Source organism: Stegodyphus dumicola, chromosome 5 (assembly GCF_044657685.1).
Source record: "Stegodyphus dumicola isolate Sdum_Otavi_A_Nest chromosome 5, ASM4465768v1".
Classification (NCBI taxonomy): domain Eukaryota; kingdom Metazoa; phylum Arthropoda; class Arachnida; order Araneae; family Eresidae; genus Stegodyphus; species Stegodyphus dumicola.
Window position 1 is genome coordinate 69,169,947 of NC_140772.1, and position 27,407 is coordinate 69,197,353.

The 27,407-nt window shown below is 30.0% G+C and overlaps 1 protein-coding gene across 4 annotated transcripts in view; it reads left to right on the top strand.

The window, feature by feature from the left end:
• The window catches only part of Sec6 (Exocyst complex component Sec6), a 66,740-nt gene extending 41,135 nt beyond the window's left edge, over positions 1-25,605 (top strand). For 3 of the 4 annotated variants that reach the window (XM_085816743.1, XM_085816744.1, XM_085816745.1), the window contains exons 11-23: positions 257-352; positions 1,560-1,626; positions 3,745-3,837; positions 5,199-5,292; positions 8,033-8,103; positions 8,646-8,794; positions 9,170-9,241; positions 11,183-11,338; positions 12,016-12,124; positions 16,441-16,530; positions 16,670-16,753; positions 18,826-18,918; positions 25,240-25,605. In XM_085816743.1, coding sequence (XP_085672869.1) covers positions 257-352; positions 1,560-1,626; positions 3,745-3,837; positions 5,199-5,292; positions 8,033-8,103; positions 8,646-8,794; positions 9,170-9,241; positions 11,183-11,338; positions 12,016-12,124; positions 16,441-16,530; positions 16,670-16,753; positions 18,826-18,918; positions 25,240-25,320 — 1,255 coding nt within the window. In that variant the 3' untranslated portion in view covers positions 25,321-25,605. The remainder of the gene's footprint in view (positions 1-256; positions 353-1,559; positions 1,627-3,744; positions 3,838-5,198; positions 5,293-8,032; positions 8,104-8,645; positions 8,795-9,169; positions 9,242-11,182; positions 11,339-12,015; positions 12,125-16,440; positions 16,531-16,669; positions 16,754-18,825; positions 18,919-25,239) is intronic. The other variant, XM_085816746.1, reaches the window with a different exon arrangement.
• The last annotated feature ends 1,802 nt before the right edge of the window (positions 25,606-27,407 follow it).

Here is a 27,407-nt window from a genome sequence, read left to right on the forward strand (position 1 = left end):
ATTTATTTCTCAGTTCTTAGTTTTTATGTGAAACAAATTTATGTTTGTTCAATACAGTGTATGATTGTTTTAAAGAAGCCATTTAAGTTAACTTTTTTAACCATTTGCCTTTCATAAAATTTTTGTATTTGGAGTTATTAACATGTAAATAATGGGAAATACCTGTTAATATTGTTAATAAAGTGTTGATATGTTGTTATTTTTTATACATTATATTATGTCTAAAAATGAAAGATTAATTTCTTTGTTTTTACAGGAGCTCAGAGATGCTTGGACATCCAGATCTTAATATTGATGTTTCAAAGCTGCCTCCATTATTAGAAAGCAATGTTATTACCAGTTTGGTAAATCAGTGAGTTGCTATTTTATTTCAAATTGTACATAGCTATTTTTCAGAATTGTATATTTCTTTGTTCAGAAAGTTTGTGGAAAAGCCTTGTGTATGGAATTTGCAATAACCGTAGTTGGCTATTAGATGACATTAATTTACTTTCTATGGAAGAAAAAATATATGAAGTAATAAAATCTGGCATATCAGTTTTGCAGTGAAAATGAATTTAAAGTATTATGAACCATATGTTGTAATATTGCTCTTTTAGCAAAGTATGCTTCAGGAAAGAAGATTGTGCTGCTTTGATCAGAAACAAATCTTTATCATGCTACAACCACGTAATTTGCCAAATTCTTCATCCTTTCATCCTTCTTTTCTCTCTTATGAAGATGATTCAATGAAGGCAATGTTTCAACATAACTGAAAGTATCCAACATTATATGACAGTCGATTTATAATAGGTAATACTGTAAGCAAAATTCCCTGCAGTGCTTTTAAGAATGTCAAGAATGCTGGAGCAAGTTTGTGTAATCTTATGGATGTTATTTTGAATGTGACTAAATAATTTTTTTTTTTTACTTATAAAACAAAACTGCTCTACAAGCATTTCCCTTGAACATTTTAAATATAGAAGTATATTGAAAAAGAAGTAGTTAATTGTTAAAATTAAGCCTGGTTTCATTAAATATATTGTTATTCTGGCTTTCATGCTGAATACCTTTAAAACTTTTTTCTGGACCATAAGAACTCTTGTCTGTAGGAATGGAAGGAATCATCTTTATAACTGAATAAATGTTATTGTTATGTGTTATAAAATTTGTTGTTACATATAAAAATAACAAAGCAAAACCAACAAAAATAAAAAAAATAAGAGTGTTTTATATGTGTGTGTGTGTGTGTGTGTGCAAGAGAAGGGGGATTATAATGGAGAATTTTAAAATGCATGCACTTTATTTTTAATCTATTTATTCAAGGTGTGCTTTATAAAGCTTTTACTGAATACAAAAAGAGTTAAATGTAATTCACATTCTGAGTTTATTTCAGAGCTTATTATTAAGAGTAATTTTTGTTTTATTGTAGATCTTAATTTCAATTGAAATTTCATCAATTAATTTTAATTAACATGTGCAGTTTTCATCTTTTTTATCTTCCTTACTAATATACACATTTTTTGCTATTTAGTTTATATATAACATTGTTTTTCTTTTTTAAATTTAATGAATAATAGATATTTACACAATGTCAAACGGAATTACCGAGATTGGATGAAGAATGCTCTTGCTACTGATGTAAAGGTGAGCCTGTTTTGAATTTTATTAAATGTTTTGTTCAAATTTTTTGTATGATGGGAAATGAGAACTAAGTAAATTTTTTTTCCTAGTGTAGGAAATATTTTATGAATATTTATGCTTTTTATTGTTTTATAATCCTGAAATAATTAATTACAAAGCTGATCCAGGAAGTAAGTACTGTTTGTGTATAACTCCCATGCATATGAGAGCACGATGACTGCACATGCATAGTTACATTGTTTAACTCGAGAATGAATTAGCCTAGCCATTTTCTTTGTTTACATTAATGTTTGAAGTCAGTGTTTGAAACAACTGATTGGCCCACCAGCTCTGAAGAGTCATTATCAAATTTTTGAATGCAAGAAATATTCAACTTTCAGGAATTTATCATCAGATAAGTGAAACTGAAAGAGGGAATGCGAGGAGTGAAGTTATGGTGTGAAAGTGGGTTATGATGTTGAAAAAAGGAAGAGACAATGTTTTGATGAGGAGCACAGTGGATGCCCGTCATTGATCATCGAAGAATTGGTGTGCTGCATTGATAAAAAAGTTCATTTCAATGGCTGATTCATGATTTCTGATTTATCAGTGCATTTTCAAAACATTTCATGGTCTTTATTACACAAAATTCTGACTAAATATTTGTACTACAAAAAAATGTGTTCGTGATGGGTACCAAAAACACTAATAAATGTTCACGAACATGAATATATTAGAGCAAGCTTGGAGTTTTTGCATCATTATGTGACATAAGGAAATGATTTTTTGAAAAAGGTTGTGACAGGCGATGAAATATGGATTTGTTATGAGACACATGAAATGAAACGAAAGTCACTGGAATAGCGGCATACTGTATCCCCGAAATCCGAGAAAGCAAAGCCATCTCTTTTTTTAAGAAAAACATGTGCACCGTGTTTTGGGACTGTCAAGGATTTTTGTTTTGGGACTGAATGGAACAAGTTGCAGTAATCAATGCTACAGGTTACTGTGAGACATTGAAAAGTTGCAACATGCAGTGTACTGCAAAAGGCATAGACTACTGACTTCTGGCATTGTGTTCATGCGTGATAATGTGAGACTGCATACCACATGTGTAATGATGCTGCTACTTGATTCATTTTGCTTGGAACAATTCTATCGCCCTCTTTATAGTCCAGATCTAATAATTATAGCTCCATTTGGCTTCTCATCTCAAGAAATTTCTTGCTAGCCAGCACATTGCGAGTGATAAAAAAGTTCATTTCAATGGCTGATTCATGATTTCTGATTTATCAGTGCATTTTCAAAACATTTCATGGTCTTTATTACACAAAATTCTGACTGAATATTTGTACTACAAAAAAATGTGTTCGTGATGGGTACCAAAAACACTAATAAATGTTCACGAACATGAATATATTAGAGCAAGCTTGGAGTTTTTGCATCATTATGTGACATAAGGAAATGATTTTTTGAAAAAGGTTGTGACAGGCGATGAATGTTGTGACAGGCGATCAAGGTAATTGTCCAGAACTGGTTCAGGTTGCAAGCGGCTGAATCCTATGAAGCGATTATGCTGCAATTAGTGGATATGACACATGCCTTAATTACACATGACGAATATATCCAAAAGTAATTTAAGGTGTGTTGATTTTTTGTAATAAAGTACAAATGAAAACAAATTGTAATTTTTTTAATATCCAAATGGTACTTACTTTTTAGATGAGCTTTGCATTTATAGTATTTCAATAGTTACAGCTATGATTTTTTTTTTTAAAGAAGAGTATTTAATTTTCTTGCTTTTCAGAAGTTTTAATTTCTTAAGATATCAATAAATATGTATTTTTTAAAAGAAGAGTATTTAATTATCTTGTTTATCAAAAGCTTTAATTTTTTAAAATAATAACTATGTATGTAAAATGATGGCAAAATAAAAATAGAGATTTTCGAAATTTTTGAAAACATTTTCTTTAAAAATTAAAAAGGAATTTCTGTTTTGAAGTATTTTTAATTCATACTTTTAAAATGAACGAGTACATTTGATTTTTCATTTAATTTGGTTTAAAGTGAATAATATTTGCATACTTTTTACTTTAGCTAGTTAATTTTTTTTTTATTATTCTGATTCTTTTCTGATTATAGGATTGGCAACAAAATGAAGGACCAGATGAAGATGAAAGTGGTTATTTTCACACCCAATTGCCGTTAATCATGTATAATATGTTAGATCAGCATGTAAGTAAATTCACTTTTCTTACTGTTGAACAGCATTTATATCTTAGGAAGAAATTAAGAAAAGCCAGATCCTTTGGTGAACTGTTATACATGGTTTTAATCTTTAATATTAGTAATTTTGTTACAAAATAACAAGTGTTCTGCACAGCTTTCCCATTTGGCCATTAATGGAAACCTATTTGTTTACTTGTTTTCCAGTTTCATTGGATTTGCTTTATGTTGGCATATGAGTCATGGGGGGAAAAATATGTAAGCTTTCAGATTTTACTCTATATACAAAGGGGCATTTTTTAAACATTTTGTGTGGTACCTTTATTTATTAAATATCATGTTCTTCACACTTAAAACATAAAATTCAATTCAAAAGCAATATTGAAAAATAATTTTAAAATGAGAATATTTATAGAATTTCTCATGCACAGTTTCGTGCACTGAAAATAAAAAGTTTTTTTTTTTTTTTTAGGGGGGGGGGTACAATGTACAACACTTTGAAATCGTTGAGTTTGTTAATCAAAAATTCGTCAAAGTGTTGCAAAATATGAAATCAATAATAAAGCAGATTCCAAATTCCAAAATAGGGATTCTAGATGCCCATATTCAGTGGAGGATTATGTTATGCAAAATTTGATTGCCCTAGGTACCATTGTTTTATCATAAGGCGAGAAACATACATACATTTATGCAGATTCTTCATTATTTAATTTCTTTAAATATAACACATCATGATAATATCTGGTGGCAACAATATGAAAAGTGAAACTGACATTTAAAGTTTTCGACACAAAATGCCAAAACGAAATTAATAGCCCTTCTGGGCTAACGTCCTTTGGGCTAAAAAAAGTTGTATGTAATTTTTTTTAATTGTTAACCATTTAATAAATTTTATATTTTATGCAATCAAACAGCTTTGTATATCTTTTCTTAATGTGTATTATATGTGTATAGCTATTAATATAAAGTCTGAGAACTTTTTCAAGTATTCTTCCTAGCTTTTCCAGTCTAGCAATTGATAAAGCCTATTTACAAAATTAAAAATGACTGATGTTCATTTTTTTGGGCTAGATTTAAATTAAAAAAAGGAAAGCATCTGCTCTTTACATGGAAGATAGGTAGTCATAGCTGGTAGATATTAGGATTTATTTCTTTTTAAATGTAGGAATTCACTTTTGTGAATTCAAAGAAAATATTGTTATTTTAGCATGTTGAGTGAAAAATAAAGTATTAAAATTTAGGAAAACTCTTTAAGTGTTATGCTTTCAGCTTCATATGTAACATTATATATTAAAAAAAAGTGTACAGATTTTAAATATCTTATTGTTAAATATTATGCAGTTTTTTTAATAGTGTTTATTGTATTTTAGTTACAAGTTGCACAGACTGTTAATAAAGAACTTGTTCATCGTATGATGCAATTGAGTTTTGAGGAGGTGTTTGAATTTACACGTCAGTATGAAGGTGAGTTTTAAGTTTGTATTTTTAAAGGCATCGTTAGTTTACAAAAAAAAATTTAAATGCAGGACATCACTAGAAGAATTTAAAATGGTCATAAATTGTTTTAAACTTAGAAGGAATAGAGTATGCAACTTGTATGTATTTTGTACAGATAGCATGTTTGTACAGATAGCATTAAGATGTTTTTAAGAAATTTGAACTTTTATTATATATTATCAGCAGTAAAAAAAGGAAATCTATCAAATAGTAATTAATACAAAGGGGCCTGAAAGTATGAAATTTACTATTTATAAAAAGGGATATAATAAATAAAAATCTGATTTTATGTTATAACTAGCGAAAACAGGTAAGTGATTCTTTATCTTTCCTTGGCCTGAAGTGAAAACACAGCTTATTAATATATTTCATAACTCAGTCAAGTATTATATTTATGAAACTATACATAAACAACTTTTATTTACAGAGATACCAAATACTGCCACTTCTTATAAATTTTAAGTAAATGATGGCTTGATCTTATTCTTAATTCTATCCCTTAACCAATGGATATCAAATTTTGCATACATTGAAATGCAGATATAAAATAGTTTTTTAAAAACTAATGCTAAACTTTTGGATCAGCAATAAGAGTATTAAAAATTAAAAAAATATTTTAATATAAAATATGCTTGAACCTGCAAGATTATGGAAGGGCATGTCTGCTGAAAGGTGAAAGTGTGTTCATCATTCAGTATAAGTTGTAATGTTTCTTTACTGGTGCTCCATATTTTAATTGATTGTTTGAATTTTAATGTTCTTAGGCAAAAATTAAAAAAATTATTGAAATTTTGCTTTTTAAAATCTATTGGTTTTTATAAGATTTAAAATTTGCTAAACATGAATTTTGATTTTTAAACCATGGAAGCTATTAAATGATACTTGACATATTCATCATTTTGTTAGTCCAAATAGGCTTTGTCCCTGAGGTACTATTGTTTTCGTTTGGTGTCGAATCACTCTGAATGTTCGTTTCACTTTTCAAACTGTTGCCACCAAATATTATTGCCCTGTATTATATTTGAAGAAATTAAAGAATGAAGAATCTGCATAAATGTATGTATGTTTCTCGCATTATGATGAAACAACGGTACCTAGAGCCATCAAATTTTGAATCTTGTAATCCTACTGCGAATATGGGCATCTGGAAGCCGAAATTTGGAATTTGTTTTATTATTATGAATTTCATATATTGTAAAACTTCAACGAATTTTTTATTAACAAATTCAAGGATTTCAAAGTGAGAAATGGCAATGTTGTACAGAAAAAACATTTTTATCTCCAGCGCGTGAGGCTGTGTATCGGAAATTCTAAAGATATGCTCAATTTAAAATTATTTTGCGATAATGCTCTTGAACTGAATTTTATGGTTTAAGTGCAAAGAACATGATATTTAATAAGTAAAAGTAACACACAAAATGTTAAAAGTCCTTTGGATGTAATTTAAAATCTGAAGCATTTCAGATTTCCTTTTTTTTTAAATTAAATCTTTTTTTTTTTTTTTTTTTTTCTTTTCTTTTTCTTTTTTTTTTTTTCCCTTTTTTCTTTTCTTTTTCTTTTTTTTCCCTTTTTTCTTTTCTTTTCTTTTTTCTTTTTCTTTTTCTTTTTCTTTTTTTTTTTTTTTTTGTTTGTGTGTGTGTGTGTTTGAGAGAGAGGCAAATTTTTATTTAATTTTGATCTTCTTTTGGATTTTTCCAAAAAATGCTTTACTATTTTAAATGTACTGAGTAGTTTTGCTAGAATCACTGGATTTCAGATTTTTATTGTTTTAGAAATTACTAAAAAGAATGAATAAGTAATATACAAATAATAAAGGAGAACTATCAAAGTTTTAATATTTAAGCAAGAGGATGATAGTCTATTTTTAAGAAAATTCTTTTGGAGAAAATATGAAATTACAGTTGAAAGCAGCTGAAAACTTTTTGCCTATTGTCATTTACATGATGTCAGTCAGACTCATGATAATCAGTAAATCTGATAATTTGGTTTTAAGTAGTTGCCTTCTATGCCGTTTTTAAATCTTAGCCTTTCAGTTCTAGTTTTAGGGTCTAGGTGAAAATTCAGGCATTTGTGTTATTATTTTACAAAAGCCCAGCCCAAACAATTTTAAAAAAATGCATTTCTGCTGCTTTAAAAACATTTACCTTTGATGTACTGAAATATGTTTGGCAAGAGTTTTCATATTGGATCAGCATTATGTATGTAAGTGGAGGAATCATATCAAACATTTATTAGTAAAACTTTGATATTTTCCCTTTCCATTCATGTATTATTTATCATTCTGTTGCTAATTTTAAAAAGTATATAAACTGGAAGTCTGATGTTGCTTCTTAAATTATCTTATAAATTTGATTTTATCTGATTTTTAAATCAGCCCCTCCAGCTACTTTGAACATGATGTTTCATAACATTTAAGTTTATGGACTAACATACCTTCTTTTTTGTCCTGTTATTTATTGCATTACATTAGGTTTAAGAAAGTCATTTGTGGAAAAACTCAAATATGGAAATTTAATTTTCTAAGCAGAAAATGCCTGCAAGAAATTTAATTAAATAAGTATTTAAAAAATTTTAAAATAAAACTTCACTGTTCAGGATTTGGATTTAAAGTCTTATTTAGTTATGTTATTTTTATATTATGGAATCTTTTTATCATAATAGAAACAATGAATTTAACTGCTATAGTGTGTTGTTTTTTATTTTATAGAATCCATTATTTCCTACAGAAATAAACATTTTGAAAACAGAAGTGTGGTGAAATACTTTACATCCTATATGGTGATTATTTACATGTTGTATTTTTATGCCAAAAATTTCTGTTACAGTTATGCAATGAAAAACACAGAGATGTTTATAGTTCATTTATTATTTAAAAGATTAGTATGGATAATTTAAATTTCCTTAAATTATTCTCATGTTTAGTTTACAAATGTTCATTTACTTAATTTGTTGCTTATTTCTTCATTTTTCCATTTACATTTTAAAGGGAATTTTAGATTGGTATTAAAAAATGTTTAAATAGTTAGTTTAAATTAAATAATTTAGAAAATAAAACGGGAGTTTATGCTACATCCTTTTTTAGTGAAATATGATTCACCACTTTTTCTAGAGTAATAATTGATTTAGTAATGACTTTGCTAATGATGCTGCATGCTAAAACTAAAGTGGTAATTTTGTGATTAATTGAAAAAAAAAAAAAAAAAAAAAGAAAATGTTCTTTTATTTGGATTATACATTATATGAGAAGATTTTGTGTCGATTATTCTATTACTGATTGCACTATTTAACCATTCTTATTCTTCAATTTTATTTTGTTTAAGATTGCAACAGCAAACAATTGCCTTCAGTTTTGTGAATTTGCTGATAAGTTGAGGCTACGTTATTGTAAAGACCTAAATACAATTTCTGGAACTGCAGAAAATATATTTTGTAAAACAATAGAAGCATTTCTGAAACTTATAATAGTAGTGTAAGTAACAATTAGTTTTTTTCAGTTTTACATTAACTTACAGTGGTTTAAATATATTTATTTATATTTGACTGTTTGACACAAAATAGAAGTTGCTTTTTAGTATTTGATGAAAGGGCTTGATCACATTATTAGTAGAGCAAAGTTATTATGAAGCATTCTGATTATTTTAAAGACTACCTGTAGATATTTTTATGTATTACATGATTATAAAATCTTGTTTAAAATTAGTAAAAGCTGTCTGTATAGTATTTATTACGATCATAACATGCAAAAATTTAGCTTTTATAATACCTAAAAATTTATTAATTTCTGAATAATTTATTAACTTAAAATGTGGAATTTTTACATTAAAATAAGACATTATTATTTCAGATTAAAAGCTTTAAGAGAAGAACTTTTTATGGACTTGAATAGCCATCTTAATGAGGTTATGACTCGTACATGGTAAGATATTTTGAAATCTGATTAATTTTCTAAGTTATTCTTCTGATAGAAATGCTTGGAAAATGTTAAAAACTTTTTCTGTTAAACACTTTATATTTTTTATTTACTTCATTGCAAAATGCAGAGAATAACTTTTTTTTTTTTTTTTTTTTTTTTTTTTAAGTAGCTTATTGTGTTGATTCATCTTCATTCGTCTACACATTAGTTTTATTTGAGGTTTCTTTTCTTAACATTGGCTTTTATGCATTTTTCAGATTTCTAGTACATAAAAATGGTGACTTGAAAGAATAATGTGCATTCATTAAGTTTTATCATAAACTTGTTAGAATTCAGAAACTAAACAAAATGGTTCAGTGTGCTTTCTGCAAAACACTATTCATTAAGTCATAAACTGCAGTTAGTTAACTCTTTCAAAAATGACCACACATCAGTTAAAGATAATGATCATTCTGTATTCTGATCTACAGTATAATATCAGAGAGATTAAAAAAATGTTGAAATTTCCTGAAGACTTGACTATAGGCAAAATATTCATAATATCTGTGAGGTTACTTTATTGTCTGATGGTACACGTCATTAAATTCTCTTTGATAAAATGAACATGTTAAAGATTACTCACAAATCAATGAATGCATTTTGCTTTTCAGCACTTTTCTTCCTCCTGTTGCATGATAGTTACCCTTTATTACCCTTTATTACCTTTGCTGATCAGTTTAACTTTCTTCAGGTTTTTCCCATTAGGGAGGGAATTAGCTGCCGGAATGAAATATTAGAATAGTTCCAAATGGTATTAAATGCTGTAATAATAGATGACTTCTAGTCATGCAGTTAGTGTATGAAGGATAATATATATATATTTTCTTAACTCTATTTCAAGTTATCATGTTCCACAAAGTATACTATAAGGCTTACACAAGTAAGTTATAGCATTACAAAAATAAATAAACAAATGTGCAATAGGACCGTAATGGCAGAAAATGAAATAAAAATGTAATAAAAGAAAGAGAACTCAATAATCTAAATTGAGAATGAAATTCCAAAAAAGCAGAAATTGTCTCATTAGTCTAAAAAAGTTCAGAAAAAAGTGGTAGCCAAGTTACAGGCAGGTGCTTTAAAGTTGCCTGAAGTATCTTTCTTCCTCTGCTAGACATTATGAATGCAGTCAAGAAGGATATGCATAACATCTTCATTGCCGCTATCCCAGCAATACAAAGCATTTGAAGCAAGTCCAAATTGCTTTAAACAGCTTTTAAAATTGCCATGTCCAATCAAAAATTCACTTATTTTAAAATCTGTTGAAAATTCATCAACTTTTATTCTTAAGTAGTAGGAAAAAACCTGTTGGTCCATCATGCTTTTGTTGAGGCCATATACTTTCTGCTCCAAATACAGATAGCATGATTTCTATAAAAATACTTCCAGTGAGAAAGAAGAACACAGGTGAAAGATATTTTGAAAGAATAATGAAAATAGTATTTTCTATATATAGTCTTACTTACTATTAATTTTCAGTTTTGTGGAAAGCCTGTTAAATAGGAATTTTCAGTCTTGTTCTTCTATTAATATTCTTAAAGAAGAGTGAAATTTCAGTATCAAATATAATTTCACCCTTTTATGGTATAAAGACTTGAAAATAATGTTTCAATAAGAGATTTAGTAGTTTTATCCAATTAATTAAAAGTCTAGCAATCAAAATTACAATTTTATTATTAATAAGAGAAAATATCATATCAAATGTTCCACCATTTTTTTATCACTTTTAATTTTTTAAAGATTTTTAATGGTTGAACACCAATCTATTTTTTACATTTATTTGAGCCAGCAAATCTACTCCAAGTTATGCATTCAGTTGTTGTAATTAGTTTTACATAATTAAAAGTGTGTCTATCTGAATAATTTTGAGTTAATAATTCTTATCATTGTATAAATCTCATATTTTAGGTTTTTGTCTGGTACTGAAATTGTAGACACTATTCATGCTACATTAGAAGATTATGGGAGTGATTATACCCATCTCCTGCCAGAAAACTTTAATTTACTGATTACGGATGTAATGAATCAAATAGCTGTTAATTATATTCATTCTGTTTTGCAAAGGTAAGTATGTTAATTCATATGTAAAATCTGAATATAAATCATGAATTCCATAGCAGTACAATGTATATTATTAACATTCTGAAACAAAATTTGCGTGCAATAAAAGCTTTTTCGTGCAGTTACTTTAATAGTTTAGTTATTTAAATGGATTATGTATAATAATAGTTTTGTGTTATTAAATAATGTCTCTTCTGGCTCGATGGAATGGCATAACTCTGGTAATTTTTTCGAGTATCTTTAGGTTAGATATAGTATATTTTTAGGTTAGATATCTGTATTTTGCATATCATTTCGAAATAAAGATCACTTATTGTTCATTGCTGTCTCTCTCTGTGAGTTTCATCACTTTCTGGCCACTCTTTCTTGGTGTTGCATTTTTAATGTCGAGTAGTGTACGTAATATATTAACAGTCCAGTAGTTTTAAAGAAGACAGGATGGATGAGTCCCTAACACACTCAAAAGTCTTTTGTGACTTGTTAGTTTACAATCTAAAGCATTTTATATGTCTGTGATAAGTGCAATCATTCTGCTAAACTAGCACAGATTTTGTAATGTGTCTTGTAAATGGAGAAGCATCACCGTCTTTAAGTTAGCATTTGACATCTCTGATATTGATGATTATTGTATCTCACTAAATAGTTTATTAATAATTTTTTGAAAAAATATTTATTTGTAGGAGAATGAGTTTTAAAAGTTATGAAGAGCGAAAGCAAGCCGCTGAAAAGATGTGTGAAGAAGGAAAAGTGTTGCAGCAGTTATTTCAACGAGCTCCATTTAATAAAAGGGTGTGTAAGAAGTAAAAAAAAAAAAAAAAAAAAATTAAATAAGAATTTTTTCGATTAATGTCAATAATCATCCTTGCTGAAAATTTGAAGTGATACAATATCAATACTGATTTTCATAAGGGGCTGAATGTTTCAGATCTTACTAATACAAATAAGTAACATCCTCATTATTAACATTATAATTCAAATAAGTAACATCCTAATTATTATTAGGATTATTTGTATTATTTTATTCCTTTCATTAAAAAAATCTTAACTGCTGTTAATAGATGACCAAAATTCTTCAGAGAAGTTTAGCATTTTTTTAATTAATGAAGAAGTTATTAATTAAAAAATGCTAAACAAAATGCTAATAAAAAGAAAGATAATGAATCTGAATTTGAACTGTTATAAATAATATTTTATAAAGTAAACCACTATCTTTGAAATATACTTACATATACATGGATAAATTAATAAATAAATATGTAATGATTTAAATAGAAATTGTTGTTAATGCGTAAAGAAGAAGCAGTTATCTCGTGGAAAAAAGTAATGGTTTAGAAGAGAAGATGGAGATACTTGCAGTCAATAACTGATTTTAAAATTCCTCTTCATTTTCATTGTTAAACATTTTTTAAAACCAACATAGATATGTTAGTTCAGTAAGCACCTGTTCTTAAAGAATATATGGTTATCATTTGCAGTTTTGAAATATATTTGAAGAGAGCAAGAGTAGGCAATCTTCTAGCTAGTGAGAGAAGCAGATAACGAATGCAGCATGTATAAGATGAAAGTTGGCTTCGAAGTGATTTGAGTATTGGTTCACAATGAGTTAGTTTCAGTTTGCTTTGATTGATTAATATTCAAGTTTCTAAAGTTATTATTGGTCTTATGAAAGGTGTGTGCATCAGTAGTTTTATGCAAGAATCATATGACAGGTATTAATTTTGAAGTGATGCAACTTAGGGATTTTTTTAAGCAGATACTATTTTTAGATCAGAAACCGGAAATAGCCAATGCAATATTCAAATGAGAATAAATTCAAATTAAAATGGACATTCAAAGGACTTTTGTAATTTAAAGTTATAATGTTTGAGTAACATATTTTTAATCTAACACATATACATACAGTACAAAATCCTTGTTCAGACTTGTGAGGACTTCAGCGATTCAAGATTTTGGATTTTATCAGGTAGTAGATCATCATTTTTAATCTTGTAAGATGACATGCAGAATTTATGAAATAATGTACTTATAATGTAAAGGGAATCAAAATTTATAAAAACAAAAGCTCAGTATTTATTTCTTTGTTTTATTAAGCATTTTTGTCAATAGAAGTTGCTTATAATTTGCTTTGTGCTAAAACTTTCTTTAATTCTTTAGATATATGTAATTTCTTGCTCAGTTACAAATTTCCAGTGTCAAATCCTGCAATTGTCATGTTGAGAATTCCCGCTAAATTGTTGATTGAAATGTTTTCATTCTCAACAAGCTTTCAGCCACTTTCTTCACTATCTGTAGCAATATTTTCTGGATATAGAATTATACTGCGATTTTGCCATTTGTTACTTGATTCATGAATGTGGCATTGTCACTGTGAAAAAAAACTTCTGTTATCTTAGTATCACATCTTCACATTTATTTACAAATTCGATTAATTAGAAAATTGCTTTTTGTTTATGATATTTGAAAACCTTCAAATTCACAGCTATCATCTTAAGCTCAGCTAGCATCTGCTATGCACTATTGGCAATGTATCATGAGATTGGCGACTGAACACATGTTTTTCCACTAAATTTTGTCTTGCTTCTATTGCATACTGCCGAAGTTAAGGCTGACTTATATTAGCTTAATTATTTATTAGACTTACACCTAATTCCTGCACTTGCTTAAGGCTTATCCAAGTCCCACATAAATAAATTTTTGCGTGTATTTAAGGATTATCCCAGGCCATTTTGCAGCCCAGTGCAGTCTGTAGTGCATCTGAAATTCTGCTGCTGAGTACTTCCTTAAACTCTAAAAATTTTGCCACCTGGCTGCACCAACTGTGGCATCAGTCCTGGACATATTTGAATAACAAATCAATTATTCTCAAATCAAACAGCATTAAATGTAATTTTTGGCTTATGATTATAATTTATAAAATGTATTTTTTGCATATGGAAAAAAAAATTCTGTTAAATTTCTTGTTGTCAACACACTTAACACTTTGCAGCAATGTGTGGTGAAGTGTGTAATCATTGCCTAGTGTAATGCTGACATAAAAAGTTGCAGTGCTTTTTGTAATTGAGTTATTAATAAAAAAATAAACATTGTTGCTTGAGTCACTTTTCAAGCTGCAGTGGGTTGATAGTCAAGTTCAGCATCAGGAAAGCCATTGAGGCATTGCTGTTGTTTTCCTTTGAAAGCTCCTTGCAATATCCCATGGAAAGTTTCCTTGTGTATCACAGTTTGAGAACTATTTAGGTGTAGTCAATAATTGATTAGTCATTTCTGAAAGATTTGTGAATGAATTGTGCTGTCAGAAAAGTTTTAAAAGACATATTGGATGATAATTTATTTATTGTTTTTCTTACCGTGTAATTTGAACCAGCAGTAGCAGGCCATCTTTATTTTTCTATGTTAAGTTTTATGCTGCATTAAAACAATAATTAGTTCTTGCTATTTAATTTTTTTCCCAAACAAAGAACCTGATATGAATATATGGATTTATTAACCTGAAAGTATTATTTGTATTTTGACAGCATCTAAATTAGTAGATGTTATTCACTTACTTATCAATGCAGTTTACATTTATGTGCTTATGGAGTGCATTGTTTATTCAATCCACCCACTCATTGTTTGGCAAACATACAACTTACTTTTAGAATCTGCACTAGTAACACGTGTTGCTAAATGGACAAGAGTGAATTATAATTGTTTATTATTATTTATAAGACCATAAATAATATATTTCTAATTGTTCCTAAGTATGAAGTTGTGAAGAAATATGCACATTTCTTTATACACCTCTTATTGATTAGATCAAGGAGCTAATTGTGTTAAATTTCTTAAATTTGTTAGGAATTTGAATTACTTATGTAATAAGTTGATCCCAACAACAATGAAACTGGCCATACTTGAATGGTATTATTTACATGTAATTACTTGAATTGGCTTCTCTTATTTAAGTAATGACATCCAGAATTCAATTGTGGTTAAAAGCCAGAGTTTTTTTAAAGGAAGTAAAGAAACATATCCTTTCAAAAGTTATTTTTATTTCTTCAAATTATGTATAAGTATAATATCTACAATTTAAAAAAGTAAAATTCAATTTATTACAAACACAACTTAAAGAAACAAATTCAATTAAAGAAAATAAGTTTTTCCATTGCATCTTGATCCATTCTTGTGAAAAAATACTTTTTTCTCAATTTTGTTCTTGATGTCAAGAATTAGAGTAAGAATAACCACGGAAGAAAGAACAGCTAATATTCTGAGTTATTATAATATGCCTTTTTTGCCACATTTGAGCATAGTTTAAAAATCTGATCCAACAAGAATGAATATATGGCTTCTTGTTAATAAATGTACAAAATCAGGTAGCAAAAGAGATGAAATATATTCAGATGTTCTTACAACAACAGCCAATACTGTGTAAAGTATTCAGAAAGCCAATTTATCATGTGCCACTGTGTGGAAAATATTGTGTTTTATATTGAATAAATATGTTTATCATGTCATGGGTCAACACAAACTTGCTTTGTATTGTTTAGTGAAAGCACACTGCTAATTTAACTCCCTACTGAGAATGCAGACATGTGTCATTAGGTTATAATATCTTACTTGTTGAATATTTTACATGGTATCTGCAGATATTGTTTACATGATTATTTTTCATTTATTACATTATTTGCTGTTGTAACTGTAACACACCATTTATCATCCACGTGACTTGAACGTTTGCCCTTAAATATCTAGTAGTGTTCCTATTCCACATCCCCTAATATCTTAGTACCTTTTAATGTTTCTCAGGAATTAGCTAAATACTTGTTAGAACTTGTTAAAAATGCCTTGTTAGAACAAATTCAGCTTGAATAGTTTCTTATCAACAGAGGAAAGAATAGGAATAGTTAGTGTTTTCTACATTATTATCAGTCTTCAAACAAATTTTGATACTTAGAACAAAGCTCAGAAATAATTTTTTTACTGGTTTGAAACATTATGGACATCCTATATATTGCCAGCTTTTAAGAAGTACAAAGAACAGTTCAGAATACGATGTTTTTCATCTGAAAAATATATTTTCTGGTTTATTACATCTAGATAAATTGTATATATTTTATTATTTTCAGTTAAGCTCAATAGTGAAAAAGAGAGTATATTATGATGGAAAAATAACGCTGGAAAATGTACTGAAGAAATTTGTTCCAATTGAGGAATCTGTAAGTAACTTTATTTTTGTTTATGATAAATTATTTTTATGAAAAATCTTATGTCTGGTTTCATAAAAATATGTAATATGCAAGTGTTATTCTTGTTCAATCTTTTGTTCTTTATTCCATAAATAATTATTAATTTTAGAAAGAATCACCATTTGAAGCATTACCACTTCTGGGAGAAGTTGTAAAGTTAAAAGATATAAGCATGTTGTCTTTAGAGATCTCTGTGAGTATGTTTTGAAAATCATCTAAAACATCTCGTTGTTTTTCTGTCTTATCAGATGGAAACATATTATCATAATTTTATGTAAATATTTATATTTTTTTGGTAATGGTATTTATTTTTTGATACTGCTATGTATTTGTTATTGTTTACTTTTTATAGAGCTTATTTTATGATAGTTTTATGTTTATTTATTATATGTTTTATATTTTCTTTTATTTGTGTTCACTTTTTAGTTCCTGTATTGTAAATCTCAGTAAATGGGCTGTATTTATGGAAATAATGTAACCAAAGGTGTATACTAATTTAGTAATTTTTAGTCAACATGGTATTATTTTAGCAAAACATAAAAAGCCTGTTAAAGTAGTGTTCAGAGGCCTCCCTATTGATTGTCCGAAGGACAAAATCCAGGAGGAGCTTGAGGCTTTAGGATATAAAGTTAGAAAGGTGTCTCGGATGCACCGCTTAATGTCTAAGGTGCCTATACCACTTTTTCAAGTGCAGCTGGAAAACGAACCTGGAGTTCATAAAATTTATGATTTGTCGTATTTCATGTGTTTTTATGTATCTGTTACTGCCTATAATAATATCGGAAGTGTTGTGCAGTATCACAACTGCCAACACTTCCACCATTCTGCTGAGAACTGCAAATTCAAACCCCGCTGCGTTAAATGCGCGGGGCCTCATAGGACTGAGAATTGTAAAGCTAAAAAAAATTGAAAATGTGTTATGCTGCAACTGTAAACAGCCAGGGCACACTGCGAATTATCATGGTTGTCCTAAGTTTCCTAAACCTTATAGAAATAGTTCTGATAATGCTAAAAATGTTACTGATTCTGTTAGTTCAAATGCTAAAAATAAAATGTTAGTGCAAAACCTGTCACCCCAGGCGTTAGCTATGCTAGCACAGTTAAATGTGGTTTTTCGGTCCCTACTGAGAAGCCGAAAAAGGATAAAGGTGTGAATAAGGTTAAAAGTGTGAATGATGGAGCTAAAGACTCCGGTCCTGCTGCTGTTATGGACATACTCAAACTTATTAAAGAGTTAGTTGATATATTCAAGGGTCTTCCTGTTGTTAAAATCATCGACGAAATTACTAAAAAAATGCCAGAACTGCGTGCAGCGGAACATAACTATTGATAAAATGTTTATATTATTCAATATCTTTGAAAACGTATTTGGCACTAAATGTACTGACAAAAAATAGTGTTGTAAATATTTTTATCTTGTTCATCCTAGTTTAAAATATAGATTAATTCTTGTACTTCTTTGCCTATGTATCCGTATGTATTGCATTGATTTATCTTTCCTGTAAATATTAGCACCGTCAAACTCACAATTTCCTTATGCCTAGTTTGTTTTTCCAAGTGTATTTTCTTCATCTGATCTATTTGACTGCAGTTATTGTTTTTTTTTTTTTTTTTTTTTTTTTTTGTATCATTCGCAACAGCTTAGATGTTCTACAAGGGGTAGGGTTCACGATAACCCAGGCACCCTGGTGCTACACCGTTCCACTGGAGGTATTATTTTAGAAACTTCTGTAAAGCATATTTTTAAATTCACAGGATTTTTTCGTAGAATGCTCTTTTATTGCTGAAGGGAAACTGTAGTAGAAACAGGAAGCTGTGAACAGCTGTGAGTTAACTGAAAGATTTTTCCTTAACCTGATGCTACTGACTTTTAAGAACTTGCTGATTTTCAATGTTAGCTTTATAAGCAATACAGCAAATGTAATTAGATATTTATGATTCTGCAGTTGTAGATTTTTGACTGCACTTACAGAGCATTTTTAGAATTGAACTCATGATATTCATTTCCACCTTGTGGCGAATTTTCAGCATTATTTCATTTTTCTCTTGAACTGTTTTTAACTCATATTTTTGTGTTAGTTGAAGCTTCAATAGATGTTAAAGCTTTCTTATTTGCCTTGCCTAATTATTTTAGTGAATCATAGTTGTAACACATAATAGTATTTTGTGATCTTAACGTCTGCATTAGTTTTATAATCATATTTTCACCCCCCTGTTTATCAGTATAAGCAGAAAATGTATTTCTCTTTTCTTTTATAAATATAGGGCGTTATACGGCATTATCCGGATGTTACTTTAGAACAGCTGGTTTCTTTAATATTACTTAGGGGAGATATGAGCAAAAATGAAGCAAAGCAAGTAAGAAAAATAATTATTAACTTTTTTTATATGTTTATGGCTCACTAAATGTATACGGAGGGCCCACCAGCGGCCGAGCGGTAAAGTTGCTGAACACTGGTAGTTCGGTCCGAGGTTCGAATCCCGCGAATGGGCTGGCTGCATGGGTGTTTTCGGGGTTTTCCCCATGTGTAACGTGTATACGAGCCAGTTTCCCTTAGAAAGTCCTCCACGAAAGGCATCCCTCCCCTTTGGCAGATAGCCCTAGTGTGCTTTGCCGTAATTAAATACACCACACCACACCACTAAATGTATACGAAGGCTGAATGGAATAAATTCATATTATAAAATTATTTACTTTTCTCCGTTAATATTTAATTATACACTGGTCATCAAAATTAAAGGATAATGACAGAAATAAAATGTACCTGATACTTAATGAAAATTTGTTAATAGAAATTTGTACAAAAACATTAGTTAACATTATATATATATATATATATATATATAAAAGGGGGGGAAGGTTTCAGATTTTAAATTATTTCCAAAGGGGCGTTTTTTAAACATTTTTTGTGTTACCTTTATTTATTAAATATCATGTTCTTCGCATTTAAACCATAAAGTTAGTTCAAGAGCAATATTGCAAAATGATTTTGAATTGAGCATATATTTAGAATTTCTGATACACAGTCTCACGCGCTGGAGATAAAAATGATTTTCTGTGCAACATTGCCATTGCTCGCTTTGAAATCCTTGAGTTTGTTAATCCAAATTTTAAATTTGGCCTTCCAGATGCCAATATTTGCAGTAGGATTATGTCATTCAAAATTTGGCGGCTCTAGGTACTGTTGTTTTATCACAATGTAAGAAACATACATACATTTATGCAGATTCTTCATTATTTAATTTCTTTAAATATGATACAGTGCGATAATATTTGATGGTAACAATTTGAAAAGTGATACGCCTTTTAAAGTTTTCAACGCAAAATGCCAAAACGAAAATAATAGTCCTTCAGGGCAAATAGTCCCTTTTTGGACTAATAACAATGTTTGGTAGTTGATTATTCGCAAAATATTGAAATAAAACCAAATTAATAGTAATTGGAAAATGATGAAAAAATTAAGTCACCTCTTGTGGAAAAACTTTTTCTTTAATGCCATCTATAATCACCTCGAACAGATATGCATACCTCACATCTTGATTTCATACACTTTATCAAATTTTTAATCAAGTTTTGTGGAATTGCATGCCACTCTTCTAAAAGTTCACTTTTCAGCTCCTGGAGGGTTCGGGGAGGCGTTTGGCCAACTGAAATTCAGAACCCTAAAGCATCCCATGCTCAATCGGGTTCAAGTCGGGTGAGTAATGTGGCCAATTCATTTGAGTGATATCTTCTGTTTGCAAGTATTCCGACACCACATATGCTCTATGAGGCTGGGCATTATCATCTATTAGGAAAAACTGTGGGCCAACAACATCCAAAACAGTCTAACTTGGGGTTCCAATACCTTGTCCATATATTTCAAAACAGTTACAAAACGTTTTGAAGATATGCAGCTTGGTGCAGCCATCTGTCATGTTTCCTCCCCAGACCGTAAACCACAGTCGCAAAAATGGGATATTTCACAGATAAGAGAAGGCAAATTGAATGTTCCTTCCTTCCTTCCTTTTCTAGACCAAAACACATTTAGAGTCACTGTTCAGATTATATCTGGACTCGTCAGTACACAATACTTGGACCAGTCATCTAAGCTGCATTGGACATGACAATGGCACCAGTTTAAATGGGCTGCTTTGGAAGCTGGAGTGAATGAGACACAAACCATTGATTTTCTCGCATACAGTCCAACCTCGTTAAGCCTTCATGTAGTAGTAGATTGGCTAATTCGAGTTCCTGTAGCAGTCTGAAGGTCTAAAACCAAATCTATTGTAGTCACTTCACTGTTTCTTTGAGCTGACGATGACAGAAAATAGTCTTCTGATGTAGTTGTTGCTCTTGGTAACCCTTGACTAGGCTGTCCAGTGCTTAAAAAGTGGCTCCAAACTCTTGAAATGACTGAGGAATATTCAAATCTTGGGTGATGTCCATTTGACCTCCCTCAATTCTATCAGTTATTCGTCACTTTTGACTTGCACTTAAATGATGCCTTGGAGCCATAACTACTGAACACTGATCACTTTCAGAAACCACATTCACCTCAAATGATACTATAGGCCAGAATTCCAACATGCATCCATTGCGCACCACATTGTCAACTGTCGAATTTGCATATTTCTGACTCTGGCGTATGCATGAAAGTGCAGTTTTGTTGTATTTAATTAACATAAATAATTTCTTGCTTTTGGCATTGGTTGCAACATAGTGAGCATATTTTTTCTCATTATCTTTTAATTTTGATCACCAGTATTAATAGTTTATATCTATGCTGTTTTTTTTATTACAGTGCATGTTTAAATAATCATTTTATATCATTTCCCCTTTTTTACTTGCATAAGTTTGTTAACAGTTTATTTTATTACTGTACCAGAATGTACAAATGAAATATATGAAACTATTTTTCATGCATTAATTAAAATGAGAAGTATATTATCACTTTATTCAAAATCTCTTCAATGGGTTGTTAATATTAAACTGAAAATTTTTGAATCACTAATATAGCTTACATATTGGTTACAGGATGTAAAAGTTGATATTGTTTTGTAAATGGTCCTCAGATTTAAATGTGTACTAAGCACTGATATCAGACTTGTCAGTAATTTAGTTGTTACAAGTTGCATACAGTCATATTCCCTCTAATGTTGCTTGTATTCCTGCAAAATTATATATTTAATAATTTATGCATAAACAAAATAAAAGTAAATCATGTAGAAATGAAAATAGAATATTTCCATATATTGCAGTAATATAATCAAATCATCCCTAGTTTATAACTTATCAACCATATCTGGAATAAAAAAATCTCAGCGAATTACTGCTTTATATTGAGATTTAGTGAATATGCATAATTTTATTACAATAACATTCTTTACGAAAGTCACAGCAATAGAAGAAAATTTGATCTTTTTATGTTGCCCCCCCCCAAAAAATAACTATTCTGGAGGAATTTATATATAGGCATAATAAATTCAGTAGTTTTAGTTTCTGTTTTTATGCCAAAAATCAGGGATCAAGAAATTATTTATTTAAAGTTATTTAAAATGTCATAGCTGTTATATTTATTTTCTTATTTAAAATACTGCAGTTAAATAATATTTTTTCATGAATTGATCTTTAAAATATAGAAGTGGACATATTTCATTGTAAAATAGGTCCATTTACATAGTTAGTATTATATTCTTACAACATATTTAAAGCATTTGAGCATTCTAATTTTCAGTTAGTTATTGATCCCTATTATGTGTATTATTCACTTTCCTTTATTGCAGTTGTCTTGCACATAAATGCAATTTGAAGGATAATGACTAAGTGCATGTAGTAAAGCAATGATTTTGAAATTTTGTGGATTAAAAAATTATTTAATGTTTGACTATGATAACTCAACCAGTTATTCATCATGGAAAACATTACATACGAGGGCTATTTTTTTTTTCAACGTCTGATGGGCTATAAAGAAAAGACGGGTGAATATACAAAAAAGATTTTATTACCAAAAGTAATGTACAATACAGATTATTTCTCTACATAATCACCTTGACGATTGATGCATTTGTCATATCTGTGAACAAGCTTTGCAATACCCTCTTCATAAAATGTCCCCGCCAATGATTGGAAGCGAGTTGTGACAGTTTCTTTCAGCTCCACGTCATTTTGGAAGTGCTTCCCGCCAAGCCACTGCTTCAGTTCAGGGAACAGATGAAAGTCACTCGGCGCTAGGTCAGGACTATATGGTGGATGTTCGAAAATGTCCCATTGAAATTGCTGAAGGAGCCGTTGGGTTACACGAGCACTGTGAGGACGGGCATTGTCGTGGATCAGAACAATTCCGGAAGTCAGCATGCCTCTTCGTTTGTTTTGAATAGCTCTCCGTAAGCCTCACAAAGTTTCACAATATGAATCTGCATTAATTGTTGTTCCAGGTTGCATAAACTCCACAAGCAATACGCCTTTTTGGTCCCAAAAAACAGTTGCCATAACCTTACGGTTGTTAAAGGTTTGTTTGAATTTTGTGCGTCTCTATGGAGAATTTGCGTGCATCCATAGTTGTGACTGTTGTTTCGTTTCGGGCATGTCATATTGAACACGTTTCATGACCTGTCACAATGGATGTCAAAAACTCTTATCCGTCAGTATTGTAACGGTCAAGAAACTGAAACGCTGCAACCATTCGGCAAGTTTTGTGGTCGTCAGTCAACATCTGTGGGACCCAGCGAGCGCAAACTTTTCTGCAGCACAACTGTTCAGTAACGATAGAGTATGGGGAAGATCTTGAAACTTCCGAAAATTTCATCGATAATTCACTTATGGTGAACCTTCAATTTTGCTTAACTGCATGGTCAACTCGTTGAACAATGTCATCTGTAGCGACAGACTTGCGTCTTTGACCCCCTTCATCATGCACATCAGTTCGGCCATCTTTAAACTTTTGACATCATTCACAAATAACGCCATCACTCATAAAGCTGTTTCCATACACTCGACTTATTCTTCAATGAATTTCCGCTGCAGTGTTCCCTTCTGCCTGCAAGAAACGAATAACAGCTCGCAATCCACACTTGGCTGGAGAATAAATAGCGACAGCCATGTTTATGTGACTGCATCTCAACAGAAAATGGCGTGTTGAATACTCCAGTGACAGAGCGTGTGGATGGGGAGATGCACAGTCGCCTATTATGCATACATACCACCTGCCGCATACCTGGCCATCATACTGTGCAATCGGAGGTTGAAAAAAAAACAACCTATCTATTTATTTCATGCAGTCACTATAAATATCAGAATGTAAGACAATGTAATAAGAAAGAAAATTGATTAAGTGACATTTGTCACCTTGAGAAATGTAGAAATAGGCTTTTTACTTTTTGTTTCCAGTTCAATTATTGCTAGTGGTGGATTACCATGACACATAAAGTATAACCCAATAATATCCTACATGTTCCGGATGTGACAGATTAAGTAGCACCTTTAAGAAATATGATCACCTTGTGATTTAAATACTGTAGTACTTGGAAACTTGTATGTTATACTGGCATTCAGCACCTTCATTTGAGCAGCTGTTTCCAGTTATCTCTATTAATTCTAAGTAGGGGCCTGGAATTTAAAGTTTCTGAATTAATCTCTTTGGAGTATCTGAAACTGGAAAGAAAGTGGTGTTCTCTAACCTTTGAGTTCACAGTGCTTCATTTAAGATTGAGAATTAGAAAATTATAAAGCATTGAGCTGTCTATGGTATCTGAGCTATTGAAAACGTTATCAGGCACATATGGAGACTGCTCTGCTTTCAGTCATAGTAGAAAGATTGTCAGTAACCATTGAGTAGGAAAAGTCAAATTCATATTCGACGAATCATCATTCTACATTGAACTAGCTATTTAAATTAACTCATCAAACTTTTCAAGTAGTTCCACTATGGAAAGTGCAATTTTTATGTAGTGAAGTTTCTCCTTCTACACTTGCTGGTAAGGGTCATAATATCTTTAATAAGGTTTCCAAGTCCAGAATCTGCAAGCTGTTTCTTAATGGCATCAACACTCATTTTCACTGGTTCATGCATAGTCATGTCCTACTTAGAATAGTGTCAACAGAAAGTCCTCTGATAGTCACTAAAATTGGGGATTAAACATTTTCCCCGAAGACGTTGAAACCAACAGTGGCTATCATCAGGCAAACTAGCGCCCTTTCCCACATTAGCATGAGGAAAAAATTAGTGTGACATATTCTGTGGTGAGGGTACTGAGGTAACCTTCAGTATTTTGTGAAAACATCTCTTATTTCTTTCTACATCACTTTCAGGTGCAAGCAGATGACTTAATAAGAAATATAACAATTATAAGATGACTTAATAAGAAATATATAATTATAAGGCAATAAAGATGACTGGGGGGTGTAATTATAAGGTAAAAAAATGTGAAAGCGAGAAATGGTATTGAAAAAACCATAGGATTATATATTTATTATATAATTTTTGCTATTAACACGCATAATTTAACAAATTGCTGTTGTTCAGTGCTAGAGTGAGATAAATGATCAATGGATAAGATCAAGTTCCATAAATGTTCAATTTTTATTAAGTTTCTTTATTTAAAAGAATTTTCTTTCTTCTTTTTATTTTCACATTGACTTTTTTATTGGCATGTATGTATAAAATTATACTATTTGAAATTCATAAATTTATTTTACAGCTTGTGTCTGACATTATGGCAGAAATAGGCTCACAACATAAAGAAAGAACAATATTTTCTGATATATCTGTTTCATTATAAAAGACATTTGTTTTGTTTATAATTTTAAAGTCTGCATATTCATAAAAAGCACCATTTATATTTTTTTAATTAAGGAATTATATCTTTAAATTTATTTGCATCGCTCTTGAAGTGATTTGACGTTATCATAATTAAAAGTTATATAGAAGGAAAATAGTTTTGTATAGTTTACTAAGCTTTTGTTTTTTGTAAGCAAGTGGAAGTATGATGGAAATGAAACTTACTTCTATATGTATATTATGTATTATATATAGTTGTAAATAAAAGTAAATTTTTGAAGTGTTATGTTTTCTTTTCAGTGCATTTATATTGGTATCTGTAAGGATAATTAGTAATATTTTTATGTTTCTCAAGGACGAGAATTTTCATGAATATTTTTAAACTTAAGATTTCCATTCATATATCAGTTTTAACCTTTATAAAATTTAGACATTTTTGTTCAAAGTGTAGATGAGAAGGTTGTTTTGTTTCAGTGCATATATATTTTACATGCATTTAAATATAGGTAAAAGAATTCTTTAGTAAAGAAGTAAAAATTTTTAATTTTGTCTGTATCTTTTATGAGTTGTTATATTTATAGAAATTTCTAATGATTTATTTTGAAGGAAGGATTCAATATTTTTTATTTTCAATTATTTAATTATTTAAGATAAGTTATTGCTTTTTGTAATTTTAATTTATTTACTATTATGTGGGTTGTCTTGATATCTGAACATCTGTGCCATATTTTTGGATGAACTGAAGTATTTTACAATACATATTAATAATGTTTTTTCTTTGAGAGATAAATTAATATTATTCCAAGTTCCAACTTGATAGTTAAATATAAAGGGCACCCAAATGAATGTGTCACTGTTGATCTAGTGGCATTATTCCACATGGTAGAAACTTTCAGATTTCTGCAATAGATGCAGGAGAAGTGTGGCTAAAAATGATTAGCTGAGTATGTTATGAATGAAAGAGAAGTTGCATAGCACGTAATGTTGAGCCATGAATTTCTGTAAACAGCCTCAGCACATAGTAATCCAGTTTTTTATTAGTTGAAGATTTTAGTGGAAGTAACATTTGCAGTTGAATTAAGAAAAGGTATGGAACTGTGTGTATAATTCGTAGCGCTGCTTTCTAATTGTACAGTGATTTTAATCATGGATGTCTGAGTACAGCTGATATGCTAAGAGCAGGTTGCTACTGTAGACAGTTTATGAAGGAGAACTATTAAATAATCATCTGGGTGCAGATTGTTTGCCTTATGCACATATCACATTTCTTATGTACCACTCTTCAGTTTACAAGCATGCATATATCAAACTAATAAAATTTCATGCAGAAATTGATTTGCATCTGTCTAAGTGACTTTATTTTGAAATATCGGCTGACATATATTGCTTTCCTTAACAAAGTAACCATTTTTAAAATTCTGTGGAGAAATTAGTGCTGTCTATTAAACATTTTAGATACAAAGAGAAAACATTAATGTCCAGGTAATGTATATATGAATTTCCTTCTCTGTATTAATTTCATTTTTCTAAATTAATTTTTTAAAAATCTGTCAAGGGTTTTTGGAATACATAATATTTTCATAATACGAGACACGTCCCGAAAGTAAAGGTACAAAAACCAGTATTCCATCAAAAAGCTTTTATCAGACTAAAATTCAACTAAAAATGAACTATATTTGGCAACATTATTTTTTGACAGGTGACGGAGGACGGGGATGCCTGGTGTTTAACATAGGTAAACAGGCGTATGTCCCACACCCTCCCCTTTCTAGAGACAGCCTTGGGAGTTTATTGAGATAAATGAATTGCACATGGCCATAGGATTTAAATTTCACACTTATAAAAATCCCCCACTTGCTGTTCGCTACTCATTTCTTATTCCATTTTGTGTCCATTCCTGAGTGGGTAATGGGTGATCTAGAATCTTCCCTTTGAATTTTTCTAGATGAAAAGTAGTGATATGCTACTTGGGTGTGTTTATTGTCATGGAGAAGGCAGATGCCACCTGCCAACTTTCCTTTTATTTTGGTTGGCTTATCAAAGCTGTAGCAAGTTTCGTAATATTTATCAGTTTTTTTTGGAGAATGT